Source organism: Pipistrellus kuhlii, unplaced genomic scaffold (assembly GCF_014108245.1).
Source record: "Pipistrellus kuhlii isolate mPipKuh1 unplaced genomic scaffold, mPipKuh1.p scaffold_m20_p_53, whole genome shotgun sequence".
NCBI classification, from domain to species: domain Eukaryota; kingdom Metazoa; phylum Chordata; class Mammalia; order Chiroptera; family Vespertilionidae; genus Pipistrellus; species Pipistrellus kuhlii.
Window position 1 is genome coordinate 125803 of NW_023425555.1, and position 18310 is coordinate 144112.

Here is an 18310-nt window from a genome sequence, read left to right on the forward strand (position 1 = left end):
GGCCACAGACTGTGAGGTAATACATGCTCATTGTTTTAAGCAACTCCATTCTGAGGCAATGTGTCATGCAGAACGAGATACCTAACACTGGCGGGAAACTGAGACTGAGAATGGAAGCAGCTCACCGAAGTGTTTGAATTCTGCCGTCTGACTCGAGAGTCAGTTCTTGATGTCACATCACGCAACCTCCTCCACAGAAGAGTGAACGCCCGACAGACCACACAGGCAAGAATCATTGTCCGGTTAATGCTGCATCCTCCCGAACACCCGCACAACACACAGCCATATCTATCGCAGGCATTTTGTCAGCAGAACGAATAAATGAAGCAAATGCAAGAAAAAGAATTTCAAAAATGTTAGAGTGAATGGTGAGATTATAAATGACATATTCTATTCTATACCTTGCTACATTTTTAAAATGTTCTACGAAGTACATGTATAACAGGGTTTGCCTTTCATGAATTCAATTTGAACTGGAGCCCGAATGAAAGAGCCAATTATCCGATGACCCAGGGCAGAGGAACTAGAAAGCCGTGCAAAGGCCCTGTGGTCAAAACAGATGTGTCATATTTAAGGAATAGAAAGACAGGCCAACATGACTGTGAGGGGCTGCCGGGGACATAGGCCAGACCTCAGTTAGGCATCTGGCTTTCAGTTAAAGTGAAAAAAGAAGCTACTGCAGGGTTTTAAGCAGAGGAGCAATATGATCTCATTTGCATTCCTGAAAGATTATTCAGGTTTCTGTATGCAAAAGAACTTATGAAGCAGAAAGACTGAAAGCAGAAATATCAGTAAGGAGGGTATTGCATAAATCCAGAGGAAGTGATGGCTTTGATGAGATGGTTCCTATGAAGTGCCTAGCACACTATGCACCCAACTACCACAAATTGTTTTCTTTGTAAATATTACTCGTTTGAAAATCATCAGAAACATACACAATCACTATGAACTATAAAATGCACATGACACAAAATAAAAAATTACCACCGACGTTCAGCGCCATGGGGAAATGAGTGCAATCTATTGTTAAGGTAAGCTTTTTAAAGCAAATGAACAGAAAGTGCATGTCTAATATGAACCCTTCTGTGTAAGTGGAGTGTGGCTATAAGCAGAGGAATAAATCTGAAAGATTGCCACAGAATAAACAGTAGTTATTTCTAAGTAGTGGAATATGCTTTCCTCAGTATTCCTTTCTCAGTATCCCTTTCTATACTTCTGAATTTTCTTTTTGAATAATGAGCATTTATCTCTTTTACAGAAATAAATATAAAATTTCATTTGTGGGAAAAAATTAACTTTTACATTACTAAAAAAAAATTTTTTTAAGAAATAGCTGGATGCCGAGACCGGTTTGGCTCAATGGATAGAGCGTCGGCTTGGGGACTGAAAGGTCCCGGGTTCGATTCCGGTCAAGGGCATGTACCTTGGTTGCGGGCATATCCCCAGTAGGGGGTGTGCAAGAGGCAGCTGGTCGATGACTCTCTCTCTCATCGATGTTTCTAGCTCTCTATCTCTCTCCCTTCCTCTCTATACAAAATCAATAAAATATATTTTTAAAAAAAAGAAAAGAAAAGAAAAGAAAAAAGAAAAGAAAAGAAAAGAAAAGAAATAACTGGATAGTCCACTAAATGAAGACTTAAAACTATGTCAGAGGAAAAAGATATTAACAGAGTGAGACTCCTGGTCATACCGTAGCAGCGTTTGTGAGGCGATGTGGAAGAAAGGCCCTCATGCTTGGTAATGGTAAATAGATTCTCACTGCATAAGTCTAACAATGAATTTTAAGGGGGGGGGGGGGGGGAGGAGGAAGGCCCTAAAACAGGGTATTTCAGCAATTCCGACCTTGTCCTCCTAGTCCTAATAATGCTTCAAAGAGAGCTCTTTCCTTCGAAAGGAAAAGAGAAAGCTGCGAGAGGCTTCAGGGTGGGAAGGACTGGCGGGCTGGAGAAAGGACAGATGCCACCCTCCCTTCCGGAAGTCAATCATCAGATCTGAATGATGTGTGAAAGATCATGAATGGTCATAAAAAGGGAGGGAAATAAATTTAGCTCCCCCAAATTTTGTGAGAAATTTTCTCCCTTAAAAAGTTGAGAAGCAGTATAATAAGAACTTATTACCCTAACGTTTAAACAGAAAAGTCTTTTCCTAGTATTTTCAGGTCTTTTTACAAGGATCAGTTATACAGTCACTTAGAGAAGATCAGAGTATTTCCTGCTTCCCAGAGCCCCTGATATCTGTAAGACTCAGAAGGATCTATGTGTTAGGAGAACAGAAAGAAATGAAGGAACAACAGCCTCTGATTATGGACAGGGGCTTCTATCACAAACCCAAGAGGAACAGGAATTATAACTGATAACAATGGTCCAGTTCCTAAAGTCCCCACAGTAAACGGCTGACTCTAAGGAGGGGGACAAACCAAACACTGCTCCTGCCCATCCTTGGTGCAGCACATGACAGCCTGTGGGCAAGGAAATAACAAAGTTAACCCCAATCTCTCCCTGACCAAGGTAAGGTGACACCAGGTTAAATCTCTGAAACAATTCAGCATGGCCTGGGGTGAGCCTTGAGGTGGACAGCAGCTTGGGCGCCAATCCTGCCCATCACTGAGACAAGCCAGTGTGGATGAGAAGTGTGGCCAGGAATGCTGGCCCTGTGGGGCTACAGGGAGGCTTAAGCCAAGAGACTCTGCAAACCCTTAGGAGAAGCCCAGACACAACATCCACTCAACGATTAGACTGAGTAAGCTGATGTCCTGGGAAACAGGAGCGCCTGCAAGGTGTGCAGCTGCCCCGGGCCTCCTCAGCCCTGGAGAACCTTTGCCAAGTGTCTTATCGGTCTTCCCTCCACTCTGATGACAAGATAATGCCCTCTCTAAGCCAACCTCCCAAATCCAATGAGATAGGTATGATTTTGTCTGAGATAACTACTAGATCTGTAGCATTAGAAAATTTACTACTAGATCTTCATAGTTACAAAAGCTACTTCGACATCTCTGTAGTTAGAAAAGCTACTACGACATCTCTGTAGTTAGAAAAGCAGCTACTGCGTCTGTAGCTAGAAAAGCTAGTGAAGACTGAGTGGGAACCCCACCCCAGGCCTGTCTTTCGGAGCCAAAGCGAGCGCCCAGCACAGCATCCGCTCAGAGGCACTCCGTATAAGTCAGCAGAACATCTCAGCAATACTGCACCAGCCCTTCAGGAGGCTCTATTAGCCCATTTTCACCGCTGAGGGAACTGAGTCAACTCCTGAGGGAAAGGGACAGTGCTTGGGGTGGGACAGGCGGGTTGCCTTGGAGGGCAATAGTTTCTTAGCTTTCTCAGAGCTCTCACCAAGCTCCTCCAGTTTTCTGCCTGAAGTTTGGATTCTCAGCAGGAAAGCGGGGCCTGTACGCTTCCCACCACCTGGCGTTCTCCTCCAGGACCGAGCCCTTCCCACACGGGCTGACCTCAGAGCCTGTCTGAGAACAGCTCGTTCTCACTGTGCTCTGCGTGTACAGTGAGCCAGCCTCAGTTTCCTCACTTACAAAGCATGCTCCTCACAGGGCTCCACGCTGCCTTCTCGCAGGCTCAGAAGAGAATCCTGCAGAATAAAATGATGTGTGCCCCCCTTGCACCCAGTGTTCAGAGCTGCCTCATCCCCAGCAGGTAGCACCAGGGAAGCCCAGCTCTGCCCAGGCTGCAGGCCTGGAGGACTCCAAATGCCCAATTCACAACCATGTACACAGGAAAGAAGAACTTTGATTTCACTCCCTGTTAAAACACTCCCAGACACACACACCTCAGACCTTCTTACACTCATGTCAAAGTGGACTCAAACCCGTTAGCACACAGCAGGACCGCAGCCCGCCACTGCTGACGCTGCAAAGGCCAGCCGCAGACTGGCACGGTGGACAGAAGTTTCCATTTTTTAGATAACTCTAACTTGGCAAGTAGCAACAACAGAAACTGCAACTTTCCTCTCAACTCCCACAGCCCTTCCTTCTTTTCTTCTGTGGCCAAACACTGTCGGGTTGCCTTAGACACTGTCAGTGTGACCCCAAAGGCGGAGAGGAAATGATGGAGAAAAATGTGTGTCCACGGTAAAATGTGTAAGAAGAGAAAAGCTCCCTCTTACAGCACTGCTGAAAACAGCTAACACATCACACACCTTATGTGTGAACAGGAAAGCTATATGAAGAGGGCTGTCCTGCTGAACCCACAGGAAATAAACCCTACCAGCGGATGTGCCCACAACCAAGGTACGTGCCCCTGACTGGAATCAAATCTGGCCGTCACTCTATTCACTAACACGAAACTACTAGTTGCTGGTTATATATTCTGAGCTAGCCAATATAGTAGGCATTTAATATATATGCTTCTACACTTCACCCTCAAGTCTGCAGGCCAACGCTGAGCCCCATAGGCCTTCTTTTGTGACTTCTATCCACTAGTCCTAATTCTGCCGTCCAAGGCAGTGTACAGGGAGACCAATTTCCTTTTACATATGATAGTTCTTTAAATATTTTCAGATGGCTAGCGTGTCTTCCCTTCGTCTCCTCTTCAAGCTAAAAACATCACCCCATTTTTAATCACTCACCATTCATTCATTCATTCATTCATTCATTAGTATTTATTGAACATGTACTATTGACAGGCACAACACAACCTCTAGAGACATCTCAGAGGAAGTAACAGAGAGGCAAGTATTTAAAAAGTGTAATAAATACTACAGTGGTAAGCACAAGACACAGTGGGAATAGAAGAAGCGACATGCTCTTAAGTTTAATAAGGTTATCGCATGTAGGAGTTACCAGGGGGTCTTCTTAACAGAGGCAGCAGCACAACAAAATTTTCATGTTGCCACCTTCTTCTAAAGAATGATTGAACGAAACTACTATTGCTGGTTATTTATTCTGAGCTAGCCAATATGAAGTATAGAATGCATTAATATACATGCATTCTATACTTCACTCTCATAACGACCCTAGGAAAATGAAAGAGAAACATCGATTGGTTGCTTCCTGCATGTGCCCTGACCTGGGGTTGGGGATGGGAACTTACAACCCAGATATATGCTCAGATAATTATTAATCTCATTGGCATTCATGTAATTACCCCTCATAACTCTATAAGAATTCCAGTAATAGCCGGGACCGGTTTGGCTCAGTGGATAGAACATCAGCCTGTGGACTGAAGGGTCCCGGGTTTGATTCCGATCAAGGGCATGTACCTTGGTTGCAGGCACATCCCCAGTGGGGGGTGTGCAAGAGGCAGCTGATCGATGTTTCTCTCTCATCGACGTTTCTGACTCTCTGTCCCTCTCAATTCCTCTCTGTGTAAAATCAATAAAATATATTTTTAAAAAAAGAATTCAAGTAATAAATGATACTATGTAAGACTTAATCAAGGACCAAAAAAGAATTTTGCATAATTTATTACTATGAATCACTGCTTCAAGAGAAAATAAATGTTTAGTGCTTAAAATCTAGTGTTTAAAAAAAAAAAAAAGTGTTGACAGTTCAAGTGGAGTTTCTCTAGGATTTTTTTTTTTGAATTGTTGCATTTCAGTGTCATCATAAGTTGAGATATAACCCATGGGTTTTATGGATAATCTTTAATTATCAACATTGTACAAACTTATTGCAGGTAAACTGCTCATCTCAATGGTATTATTACTAGAAATTATTTCTTAATTGTCCTCTGGTTTGATTCTTTTCAGCCTGCTTCTTATTACTGACAGGTATATTATTCTAGAATTATAAACAACTAGAGGCCCATTGCACGATATTCGTGCAAGAATAGGCCTCCTTCCCCTGGCTTCGCTCCTGGGCCACTCGGGAGACTGCAAATCCCCGCTCCGGGCCGCCTGGGAGATGCCAAGTCCTCCGCTCCGGAAGCTCCCTCTGTGCCCTTCCCCATAGCAGGCATCCTGCCCCGCCCAGCCACTCTGCACCTCCACATGCAAATTAACCTGCCATCTTTGGTGGGTTAATTTGCATACTCATTCCTGATTGGCTGTGGGTGTATTGTCTATTACTAGGTAAGATAATAGCAGCAATAATTATTTTTTGTTAGGGGGTTAACGAAGTGGCAGGCACTGTTAAGCATGTTTTAGTCATTACCTAATTCCCTCATCAATTGTACAATCAAAGGAAGCACTATGATTGCCATTTTGCAATTCAGGAACCAGAGACTCAGAGGTTAAAAAGACTTGCTGTACTCTCCACACCTAGCAAAGTGTGCAGCACAAAGTATGTGTTCAACTAATATCTACTAAGTTAATGCTGGTCACACTTCTAGGAAGTGGTAAGCTGGGATGTGAATTCATATAAAACCATGATTCACACCTGTCTCCCTGTTTGACTAGGACAGTGGTCGGCAAACTCATTAGTCAGCAGAGTGGCAAACCACGGCTCATGAGCCGCAGTTTGCTGACCACTGGACTGAGATAGACACAGAAGGAGGAAATTGTCAAGGGACAAAAGAACCACTATTCTATAGTCTGGGAAGATCTGGTTTAATATACACTGTCACACTGGCAAGCCTTAGTTGTCCAGGTCCTCTTTATTTATCTGATCTTCAATTTGCTGGGAGTACATTCTACTCTTTTAAAAATAGAATTTTAACCACAAACAAGTAGAAATTTAAAAATCAATTCTGGAGTTTCACGAGATAAAAAATGTCAAATTTCAATAGTGATAAACATTTTTCCACATGCATTTCAAAGAATAAGAGCTCAGGTCTGTTATCAAAGAATCCAGGCTGAAATCTGGGGAATTTTAGAATTAGAAACCAAAATGTGGAAGACATTTTCCCCTCACTCCAGGAGTGAAATGGAAAATTTCCTATCAGAACCCATATAAGTCAGGAGGGAGGGAGGGAGAACAGGAGGCATGAGGAGCTTTGCTCTTGTTTGTTTGGTATTTTTTTCCTTCTATAGAAAATTGCAAATCTCACAGCAGGGTGCTCTATTAGGCAGGCCGGCATAAAACTGCCAGGCGCCACATAATGAGAAGGTTCCAAGGAAGGGACAGTACCTTCTCACCACCTTACCTTGACCTTGCCAATTTGTCTCCATAAAAGCAAAAACATTCAACTCCAAAACTTCAAACACAACTTTCACATGTGCACGCACCTGCCTGTGTGTGTGTAATTTGCTTGCTCAAAATTTTTTTAGGAATAAAGATACAAAAATAGAGACTGTTTCTGTACATAATAGGAACTACCAGAGGGTTCAAATGATAGACTGCTTTGTAGGAAAGGGCTCTGGCGTTATTTCATAACCTTTAACATAGTATGTTCAAGGGCTCTGCAGAGCCTAGCACAGAGAAAGCACTCCAATAGCAGCTATACTAGGCAAGTAATATATGACCACTAGAGGCCCGATGCATGAAATTCATGCAAGAATAGCACTTCCTTCTCCCAGCTGCTGGCACCAGCCTCCCTCTGGCACCTGGAACCCGGGCTTCCCTCTGGCCTCTGTCAGGCACCCAGGACCCGGGCTTCCCTCTGGCCCGCCAGCAGACACCCAGGATCAGGCTTCCCTTGCAGGCCCAGCTTCATCCAGAACGATGTCCTATCTAATTAGCATATTATGTTTTTATTATTATCAGTACGTGGTGTATGTCTAAGATGGGTTATTTACATGTAACTCATCACCTGTGAGTCAATAGCCTCCAGTTATCCTAATGTGCTTCAGAAGACATGGAAGTCCTTGTTGAAGTGGGCCTCAGCTTCTAGCCAGTAAAAAGTTTCAAGACTGACATCAGGACTTCTCAGAAGCTCATTAGGAAAGTGCACTGGGTTAATAACCGAAAGCCATGTGTGCATCCCATCTGACTCACTGCTGAGTGTACATCCTCCAAATGACGCACACCACCGCTGGAGCACATAGTGGTAAAGAGCATCAATGGTCATCCTTTGAGTTCAGCCAAAACCAGGGACAACCAGACAGCACCCAGGACACTGAGACCTCGGTGGGCCTAGCAATGAGCCCTGCACCACAGCAAAGAATTCACCCCGTGGGGCAAACGACAAGGCTCCTCCCTTTTGACAACTGGCCTGTGAAAGGCACGAGCCTTCCCCACTGGACAAGGTCTGAGCCAGATGTCCCACACCCCCCACAGCGCTCACTGGTGCTATGCAGGGCAAGCAGGTGTGGTGTAACCAACCCACTTTATCCCTTTTCTTAAGCAATCATCCTTTCACTACATTTTTCTCATCTTGCTCGTTTTTCTCTGCACTGGCGTGTAAAGGCCGGAGGCCAGGTGCGGTCTTGCCTCTCCGGTACAACTACAGGTCATGGGCAAATCGGGCACTCCAGCAGGGTAACTGGTATTCCTGCTCTCCTCCCTCCACCACATTTTCCTTACTTTGCTTGTCCACTTTCAGTAGGAGAGGATTAATTTTCATTTGAACAGGAATTAAAGAAGCACTGATTATAATAGTGATTATTTCCCAAAATCTATTGTTTAGTGGATACAATCTAAGAAAAATTCTTTTTGAACTTCAAATTACTTTCTAAACCAAATCTTCCTTGATTGAATAACTTACAAAAATGTATGTTTTCATAAAAAACAATGTAGCTATTTTATTATTTTTTTAATATATTTTTATTGGTTTCAGAGAGGAAGGGAGAGGGAGAAAGAGACAGAAACATCAGTGATGAGAATTACTGGTCAGCTGCCTCCTGTACACCCTCTAATGGTGATCTAGTTTGCGACTGGGCATAAGCAAGAACTGAACCGTGACCCCCTGAGCCACACCAGACAGGCAATAATGTAGCTAATTTTTTTAGGTCTTTATTGTTAAAAGTATTATATATCACCCTTTTCTTCCCCCATTGGCCCCTTCTAGCATGCCCTCACCCCCTGCCCCAGGCCTTCACCACCCTATTGTCTGTGTCTATGCATTATACCCATATTTTAATAAAACTAAAAAAAATTTTTTTTTAAATCCCTGAATATTTTTTTTGGAAACACCATACATTCAGTTTAACTGACAAGGGCATAATCATGAATTACACCATGCCAAGGAGAATGCTAATTAAATGTCACACATCATAGCCTAGCCAAAGTAACATAAAGTTACACAATGTGTTTATTGCTAACAAATCACATAAACAATATACTTTTCTTGTAATTAAAGAGCTCTATTTTCACTGCTAGACTTTTGAAAGGCTCATATATCACCAAAACTGAATATATCACATTTCTCTAAGAAAAAAATTTTCCTTAGATTGTATCCACTAACCAATAGATTTTGTTTTGAATGGGAGGGGGAAATAATCACTATTATTATCCTATATAATAAAAGGCTAGTATGCAAATTACCCCTCGGGAGTTGGACCAACAGGAGTTTGACTTCTTTCTGAAGTGTGCTGACCACCAGGGGGCAACGCGGAACGAAGGAAGGCCCAATGGGCCCTGACTGCTGTCCAGGGACCCTACCTGTGCATGAATTTCATGCACCAGGCCTCTAGTTACTCATAATATCATGTACAACTTTTCTTTTATTACTTTCCTTTCCATTGATCTTTAGAGAGGGGGGGAGAGAAAAAACAAACATCGATTTGTTGTTCCACCTATGCATTCACTGGTTATTTCTTGTATGTTTACTGACCGGGGATCAAGCCCACAACCTGGGTGTGTCAGGATGATGTTCTAACCAACTGAGCTACCCAGCCAGGGCATGTTTTAACGTTTTTATGTGTTCACCTGTGTCCTCACAAATCACTCAACCCAGCAACTGCCTCAATTATGCTTCTCAAACAAAACAAACTCTCTAAATGTACTAATAATGATGAATTCTTAATTTTCACTTTTCCTTATTAAAAATACCTACAATTGTTGTTGTATTAAATAATTTAACATATTAAAAATGACTGGACCCTGCTCTAACCGGTTTTGCTCAGTGGATAGAGCATCGGCCTGCGGACACAAGGGTCCTGGGTTCAATTCCGGCAAAGGGCATGTACCTTAGTTTCGGGCAAATCCCCAGTTGCGGGTGTGTAGGAGGCAGCTGATTGATGTTTCTCTCTCATCAATGTTTCTAACTCTCTAGCCCTCTTCCTTTCTCTCTGTAAAAAAGAAAAGAAAAAAAAAATCAATAAAACATATATATATATATTTTTTTTTAAAGTGACTGGACCCTCGCTGGTATGGCTCAGTCAGTTGGGCATTATTCCACACACAAAATTGTTGCCTGTTAAGATTCCTAGTCAGGGCATGTGCCCGGTTCGAGGCTCCATCTGTAGTAGGCAGCATGCAAGAAGCAGCCGATTGATATTTCATTATCACATCAATATTGTTTTTTTCTTCTCTCTAAAAGTCAAATTTAAAGTCTGGACTAGTGCCTGAATACAGAAAGCACTAACAAGCCTACCGGTTATTACTACTAGCCTAGATACGGAAAGGCAATGGAAAGACAAACACTATCAGGGCGTTCCTTTCCCCTTAGGCAATGTGCTGGCTACCTTAGGTAGGAGATGTTTTGCATTGGGACCTATTTTTTCCGTTTTCTTCCTAATCCACCATCATTCCTCAAGAATGGACATGTTCTGAGGTCAAAGCTATCGAACAGTGGCCACCACAGGCTCCAAGGAAGACTCGAGCTGAGCTGAGTTTTTCACCACTCTGCTCCCGGGCAGCAAGAGCCAGCACTGGCATTCAGGAGACTTGACAGCTCCCCCTCTGGCTTCCTCGCCATGCAGTCTGCAACAATAAGAACTCCCTAAACCTCAGGTCCTGTGTTCTTTAAGCATGGCCAGGGGCTTAGCATATTAACTTGAGGTGCCAACTGCAGGACAAGCTAAAATCTAGGAGCAGCAGGAGGGCTGGTACTGGCCAATCCAGTCCACCCCCTAGATGAGGCAGCAGCAATGACCAGGACACACGACCTCAGGACTGTGCTCCAAGGCAGTACACACACTTATCTCTAACAACTGATGTTATCACAAGGTCACCCAGCAATATACCTTGGGGATATGATTAGCTCAGTGTGGTAGAAAGAAGTAAGGTTACCTTCATAAAACAGGATTTTGTCAATTTTACAAAACAAAAAAATGTGTGAACGTGGTATGAAACTAAAGAGCAAAACAGATATAAAGAATTGGTAATATCATTTGTCAATGGAAGCTGCCACTTTTCTTTCCAAAAAGTGGGAGGTGGAAAAAACTGATTAGGTTAACATGTATTACTTTTTTGATAAAAACTGGTGGTGCAAGTAATAGTCAACCCAAATCAAAACGGCTTAAACAGTGAGGGAAATGCATCAGTCACCTAACTCAGTCCAGAGGGAGGCTCTGCAGCAGCCCCAGTGTTTCAGCCCCAGCCTCCGGCCAGCTGCCCTCCAGAAGCAAAGACCCCCAAGCCCAACACAAGGGAAAAAGGCCTAGATTTCCATCAGACTGAAAGTTGAGAGAGGGGGTGGGGGTGGGGGGTGGGGCGAGGAGACACTTGAGACACTTGCAGACCTTCTGGTCAGAGTGCTCTCCCTATTGCAACAGTCCCTCCCCGCCTGCAATCTTCCTCTTGAATGAAGTCACTCCTTACTGAACAACAAAACAAAACACCCAGGCCAGGCTCTCCCCACACGGGTTACGTCGATCCCTGGGAGCAGGACCTGAGATCCTGAAGTACAGCCAGGGCTGACAACGGCCTCATTGGGACACTTCAGAGGCTGGGGTGGGGTCGTTCCTGGTGAGACACAGGGGTGAAGGGGCCATTGCCCTGCACAAGTGCCTGTCTAAGTGTCTGGCACACAAAGAGCCCAGTGAGACGGTTCACAAAAAGATACACATATGTGTTCCTTAAAAATATTAAAAATGCTCAACCTCATTCATACGAGCTACTAATTAAAAACATACTAAGACGTTATTTCTTATCAGATTGGTAAAAGTCCCAAAGTTTGACAACATGCTCTCTTGGCTAGGCTCTTGTACATTACCAGCGATGGGAGCATAACCTAGTACAAGATGGGAGGGAACTTGGGAGTAATATCTACCAAACAGTATCCATATTAATATCTATCTGCTACTATTAACATATAAAGGAACATCTACCAATAAAAATTACAATTGCACTAGCCCAGCATTCCCACTTTTAGCAATCTCTCCCACACCTACACCTGCACAAGTTAAAAGGACAGATATTAGGTTATTCTTGCAGCCCTGTAACAGCTCAAGACTGCAAACAACCAAATGACCAGAAAGAGGGACTAGCTGAAAAATCAATGACACTTCCAAGATAGTGTAATGCAGCCATAAGAAAAACTAAGACACCCATATTCCCAACGGAGAGATCCTGAGTACATATTGAGTGAAAGACAAAAAAGTAAAAAGTACAGAACAGTATATATCATATACTATCTTTTATATAATAAAGGCATAATTGCTTGTATTTACTTAAAACAAAAAACAAAAAAACCTACACTGCAGTGATAAAAAAAAAATAAAAAAATAAAAAAAAAATCTCCAAACGCCAAAGGGTAAGATATCCAACAGACTATCAAAAACATGATGAGTTCCCGGGCAGCATGGCTCAGTGGCTGAGTGTCAAACTATGAACCAGGAGGTCACGGTTCGATTCCCAGTCCTAGGGCGTGCAGGAGGCAGCCAATCAATGGTTCTCTTTCATCATTGATGTTTCTATCTCTCTCCTTTTCCCTTCCTCTCTCTGAAATCAATAAAAATGAGAGAGAGAGAGAGAGAGAGAGAGAGAGAGAGAGAGAGAAAGAGAGAGCGCGCGAGCGCGCGAGCGCCACATCATGCAGACTGATCTTCCAATTCCCTTTTGCCACTACATGGACATCTTTCAGTATTAATACTTTACAGTATGTCGGTACACATCCTTATGTGCCCTCTATATACTCTCTATAGCAGCAGTTCTCAAACTTTTTTTAAAATATATTTTTATTGATTTCAAAGAGGAAGGTAGAGGGAGAGAGAGATAGAAACATAAATAATGAGAATCATGGATCGGCTGGCTATTGCATGCTCCCTACTGGGGATCGAGCCCACAGCCCCGGCATATGGCCTTGACCAGAATCAAACCTGGGAACGTTCAGTCAGCAGGCCAACGCTCTATCCACGGAGCCAAACCAGCTAAGGCAAACTTTTTTTTCCTCAAACCTCTTTGACACTCTGGAAAATTATTGAGGACCCTGAAGAGTTTTTGTTTGTATAGCTTATCTCATCATTATTTATCATTCTAGAAGTTTAAACTGAAAATTTTTAATTATTCATTTAAAAATAAATGTTCTTATTATAACTGAAAAATAAATGTTTCAACCTATTTTTAGATAACTATAGATATTCTTTGAAGCTACACCAAAACTTGGTAACTGGTAGTTTCCTAAGGTTAGCTGTAATGTAGAATCTAAAACTGTAACAATGAACTTTGGTATTGTTACATAAAAATTCATTGGTCCATCTTATATCTTGAATGAATCTTTTACCTGTATGTGATTTTATAATATCATGTGTAAATCATTTAGAAAAGAGTGATTCACTGAATTATGTAGATCTTCCAAATAATACATTTGATTATAAGACTAGAGGCCCAGTGCATGAATTTGTGCACCAGTGGGGTCCCGCAGCGTGGCCTGCAGGATTGGGTCGAAACTGGCTTTCCAACATGCCCCGAGGGGTTCCAGATTGCGAGAGGGTGCAGGCCAGGCCAAGGGACCCCACCAATGCACAATCAGGCCCGGGGAGGGATGCAGGAGGTTAGCCAGCCAGGGAGGGACCGAGGCAGGGCTCCAGGGTATGTCCAGCCCGGCTCACTCAGTCCTAATTGGCTGAACACCAGCAGTAAGCTAACCTACTGGTCAGAGCATCTGCCCCCTGGTGGTCAGTGCATGTCATAGCAACTGGTCAACCGGTCAACTGTCTGCCCCCCTGGTGGTTATTGCACATCATAGAGATTGACTGACCCGTCAACTGTCTGCCCCCTGGTGGTCATTGCACATCATAGTAAGCAGTTGAGCGGCCTTAGCATATAATTAGCATATTACTCTTTGGTTGAACAGCCAACAGGTTGACTGGACACTTAGAATATTAAGTTATTATACAGAAGGATATCAAAATACCACATTTATAAATAGTATCACCAATCTCTATAAGATATGATTATTTCCACAATCTATTTTTTGCTGGAAAGCTAAAATTTTTATCTTTGGCAACAGATACTACCAGTTGTTTTCTTTGAAAGACTCTTTTATATGTTAACTCTGAATAACCATCATTTGTCAGTCGTCGTTTTTCATCATAGTTTCAAGTAAAAATGATAGTCCATGATATAAGCACTAGTTCAGACTGCAACTCAAACAACTGCCCCAATGCTCTGCCTAGAGATAATCAATACACAACAGAAAAGCACTGTGAATTCCCATTTCATCCCACAGGATATTAAATACATATACACAAGGATCAAATTAACAGTTTTTGCTACTTCACCAAGGACATTCTTAAGTGAAAGTCTTTTTTTAAAAAACTATGGGTGCACAGCATGCATACATGCCTACCAGTAAACTAGCAGTTAGGTACCACAGCCTTGATTCACACATTACTTTTGCACCATTCATGCAGAGTACAGTAACATCTTGGTATTGCATTAATATGTAAACTGTTTTAACCCTGGGCCCCCAAAGGGGTATATTAGGAACATCTAGGGACTATACTGTTCTGTACTGGGATAGTTTCCCAAGAGTGAGATTTTACTGGCTCATTGCTATATACACTTTAAATCCTGAGTTTGGTCAAAGCTCTCCTGAAAGTCTGAACCAATTTTCCTATTTCACCAGCATTTTAAAATGCAAAGAATTCACTTTACAAATGCTGAATTGGGGAAGCACCAGAACATAACACATTACCATATTTGCCTGTCTAAAACCAATGCTAAAATATAACCAAATGTTTTAAGCAAAGTAAAACCCAAGTACCCGGAACAATTAGATAAGGTCAATATTTTTCTGTAAGAAAGTCAAAACCTCAACTGTCAAGTGCAAATTCAATGAACAGAGACCTTTGTTTATTGTAGTCATCCATGGTTAAGAGGTATTTATGGTTGAATTTTAAAGTATATGCCACTTGCACACACCTTTGCTTATAGAATCAGTGGACTCAACCAATATCTATAATAATAAAAGCATAATATGCTAATCAGACCGGACGTCCTTCCAGATGTCCTTCCGGATGAAGCCGGGGCTGTGAGGAAAGCCTGGGTCTCAGGTGCCTGCAGGTGGCCAGAGGGAAGCCCTGGTCCGGGGTACCAGAGAGAAGGCCTACTCTTGCACAAATGTCATGCAATGAGTCTCTAGTTTTAATATAAAGTACCAATCTGGAAAATGTCAGGCTGCAAGTGTATCTATAAAGAGGACCCTAATTAATCCCACCCATTACAGTCATCTTCTAAGCTGACCCTTACTTAAAACTTCACACAGAGCTGAAACCTGTTTGGCTCAGTGGATAGAGCGTCGGCCTGCGGACTGAAAGGTCCCGGGTTCAATTCCTGTCTGGGGCATGTGCCTTGGTTGAGGGCACATCCCCGCTCTCTATCCCTCTCCCTTCCTCTCTGTAAAAAATCAATAAAATATATTTTAAAAAAACAAAACACTTCACGGGGGGAGGGGGAGGGGAGGGGGAGGTAAGGTATGTACACAGATAATAATTTTAAAAAGGAAAAAATAAAAACAACTTCACACAGAATTACTAGAAGTGAAGAGTAACATGCACTGCCAGAACTCAAATGCCAACTATGTCCCAAAAAATGTCAGAGACACCTTTTTTGCCCCAAATGCCATCTGAAACAGGGTCAGTGGAGGAGGAACTTTCACTCCATCCCTGGGAAAGGACGACCCCTGCACAAGGTAAATAACTGGAGGCTGGACACCAGTCCCATGGAATGCTGCTCCCCGCTTGACTTTTCCCAGACCCCAAAGGGAGTGCTTATGACGGAGAAGGGCACGGCCGTCAGGGCCAACCAGGGCCCGCGATTCTTAAGCTTTTGGCCAAAGCTCCCTGCAGCTGAAGGGGAAAAGGACCTGTGCACCTGAGGGGAAGAGCCCGCGCCTCGGGCTGGAGCACAATGGTGGACTGTGGATCCTGGGAAAGCAGGAGCCCAGCCTCCTCAGGAAGCTGGCAGAGTAAAATGGCTTGTCCAAGGTCAACCGACAGCCGGCGAGAGCCAGACAAGAAACAAGTAACAAAAAAAATACTGAATGAGGACGTCCCCTCCCCACCCAAGCAACCTTTTCTCCTCCAAAGAAACCGAGAGAGCTACAGTAGCAGAGTCCTAAGGAGCCCAGGAAGGAGCCAGCGCGAGTGCCGCCGTTCACCGCCCCCTGCGCTCCCCGAGCTGGTCCCGCGGCGGCCGAGCACTCACCATGTTCCACGAACACATTGCAGGGCGGCCCGCCGTGCCGGGGTGACTCCTTCTTGCCTGCTACCTTGATGAAGTGCAGGGCAGGCAAGCTCGGCCTCCTCTGGTCCCCAAGGACTTTTCCAGGCTGCTGCCCCATAAAGTAAGGATAGGTGCCCCTTTCCAGAAGAGGGTCCGCGGTCTCAGAATGGCCCGTGAGCTCAGGACAACGGCCCACGTTCCACGTGGGGTTTCACACCCCCCGATGCCCGCGAGTCAGGGCGGAGGGCAGTCACTGAACACCTCCCAGCCCAGGCGGCCTGTGCAAACAGGGGTCCGCTATGCTCGCAGTCTGTCAATCCGCAGTCACTGCAACGCCCCCCAAAAGTTGCTTGGTTGTAAGTGTCCTTTTTACTGGCTGAACGACAGGTTTCTTTCCAGGAGGAACGCCTCACCGGAGAGATTCACAGGAGATGCTGCTGCACCAGGGCGACTGCCCAGGTCATCGCGCTGGTTCCCACACGCAAAGGAGCCGTGGGTCGTCCTCGGAGGCTGCTCCAGAACCTTCCCTGCGGAGGTCAGCCGCCCCCGGCCGCTTCTCCATCCGCGGACAGGCCTCCCGCCGCCCCGCGTCCGGAGGGCTCAGCGGGCGCGGGCCCCGGGCTCCGCCGAGGAGGAGTGCACGGCCGGCAACTCGTAGGGCCGCTTTTTAAAAGGCCTGTGAAACGAGTCCAGACTCTTCCTCCGCATGGAAGTTTTGGGCAGGGCTGAGGCGAGGGGCGCCGTCGGTGACATTGGGAGAAGTCAGGGCATGGAGGCTCCCGGAGCAGCCTGGGGAGAAGGGGTGGAGGGGCCTGGACAGCAGGGAGGGGGTTTGAATGGAAGGGGGGTGGGGAGTTCGAGGCCAAACGAGGGGCCGGGAGTCGGACGAAGGGGCGGCTGGAGGGGGAGGGGGAGGCGGCCGGGCGCGGCGCGGGCGGTGACTCCGGGGCGACGCTCCCCGTCGCCTCAGGAAGCCGGGCGCCCCGGGTCCGGGGGCGGGAGACCACCCCCAGGGTCCCAGAGCCGGCGCAGGGCTCTGAGGGCCCAGAGGCTCGCGGGGCTTCGCAGGGGGCAGGCGGCGAAGCGGGGAGGAGGCCCGGCCGCCTCAGCTGCCCCGAGCCCGGGGGTCTCTGCCCGAGACACCCCCTCCCCCGGCCCCGGACGTCGCCGCAGCCGCCAGGCAGTCACATCCCCCGGGCTCCGCCGCGGGGCCCGGCCGCGCCCCGCAGGTAGGGGCCGTGGACAGCGGCGCTGCTCCTCAGCTGCAGGACCCGGGACCGGCTCCGGCTCCGGCGCGGCTCAGGAACGGACACTGACCCCCGCGGCCGCCATGATGGATTACGAGCCGCTCCACAACGAGGCCAGGCCCCGCCTCCGGCCCCGCCCCCAGCGGCGTCCCGCGCGCGCCGCACGGGGACCGGGACCCTCCAGGCGCCGTTTTCGCGGCGCCGCCACACCTTCCCGCTCAGCCCCCGGTGCCCGCCAGAGCCCGCCCCGGCCCAACCACGGCAATGGGATTTTTCCGAGGGCACGGTGAATAGTAAGGAAGCGCCCGCCTCCCCTGCCTCACCATTGGTCCCCGAGAATCCGGGTCATGTCTCCCCCCTGCGTCCTATTGGCTGACAGGAGCAGTAAAGCTAGAGCTCCCAGCCAACCGTTTTCGGCGCAGCCCGCAGGGCATGTCGGGAACTGTGGTCCCATAGCCCTCCTTCCCCGCCTCTCCTCCCCGCCCCCCCCCCACCTGTCCTCGCGCACCCTCGACTTCTTGCCCTCTGCCCAGGCTCCTGAGTTCCGGTCCCACCCTCCTGGGAGCCGGTGGACTCTAGCCGGTCTCGCTCGGGCTGGCCAACTTTCTCCCCTGCGCGAGTTGAAAGACCCGCGAGGAACCAAAGCAAGGAGAAAACCATGGTTTGGATTTTCCCAGAACCGGAG

The 18310-nt window shown here is 46.1% G+C and overlaps 1 protein-coding gene across 2 annotated transcripts in view; it reads right to left on the bottom strand.

Moving 5' to 3' along the window:
- The window catches only part of ABL1 (ABL proto-oncogene 1, non-receptor tyrosine kinase), an 85985-nt gene extending 68089 nt beyond the window's left edge, over positions 1–17896 (bottom strand). For both annotated transcript variants that reach the window (XM_036416068.2, XM_036416071.2), the window contains exon 1: positions 16361–17896. In XM_036416068.2, coding sequence (XP_036271961.1) covers positions 16361–16496 — 136 coding nt within the window. In that variant the 5' untranslated portion in view covers positions 16497–17896. The remainder of the gene's footprint in view (positions 1–16360) is intronic.
- Between the last annotated feature and the right edge of the window lie 414 nt (positions 17897–18310).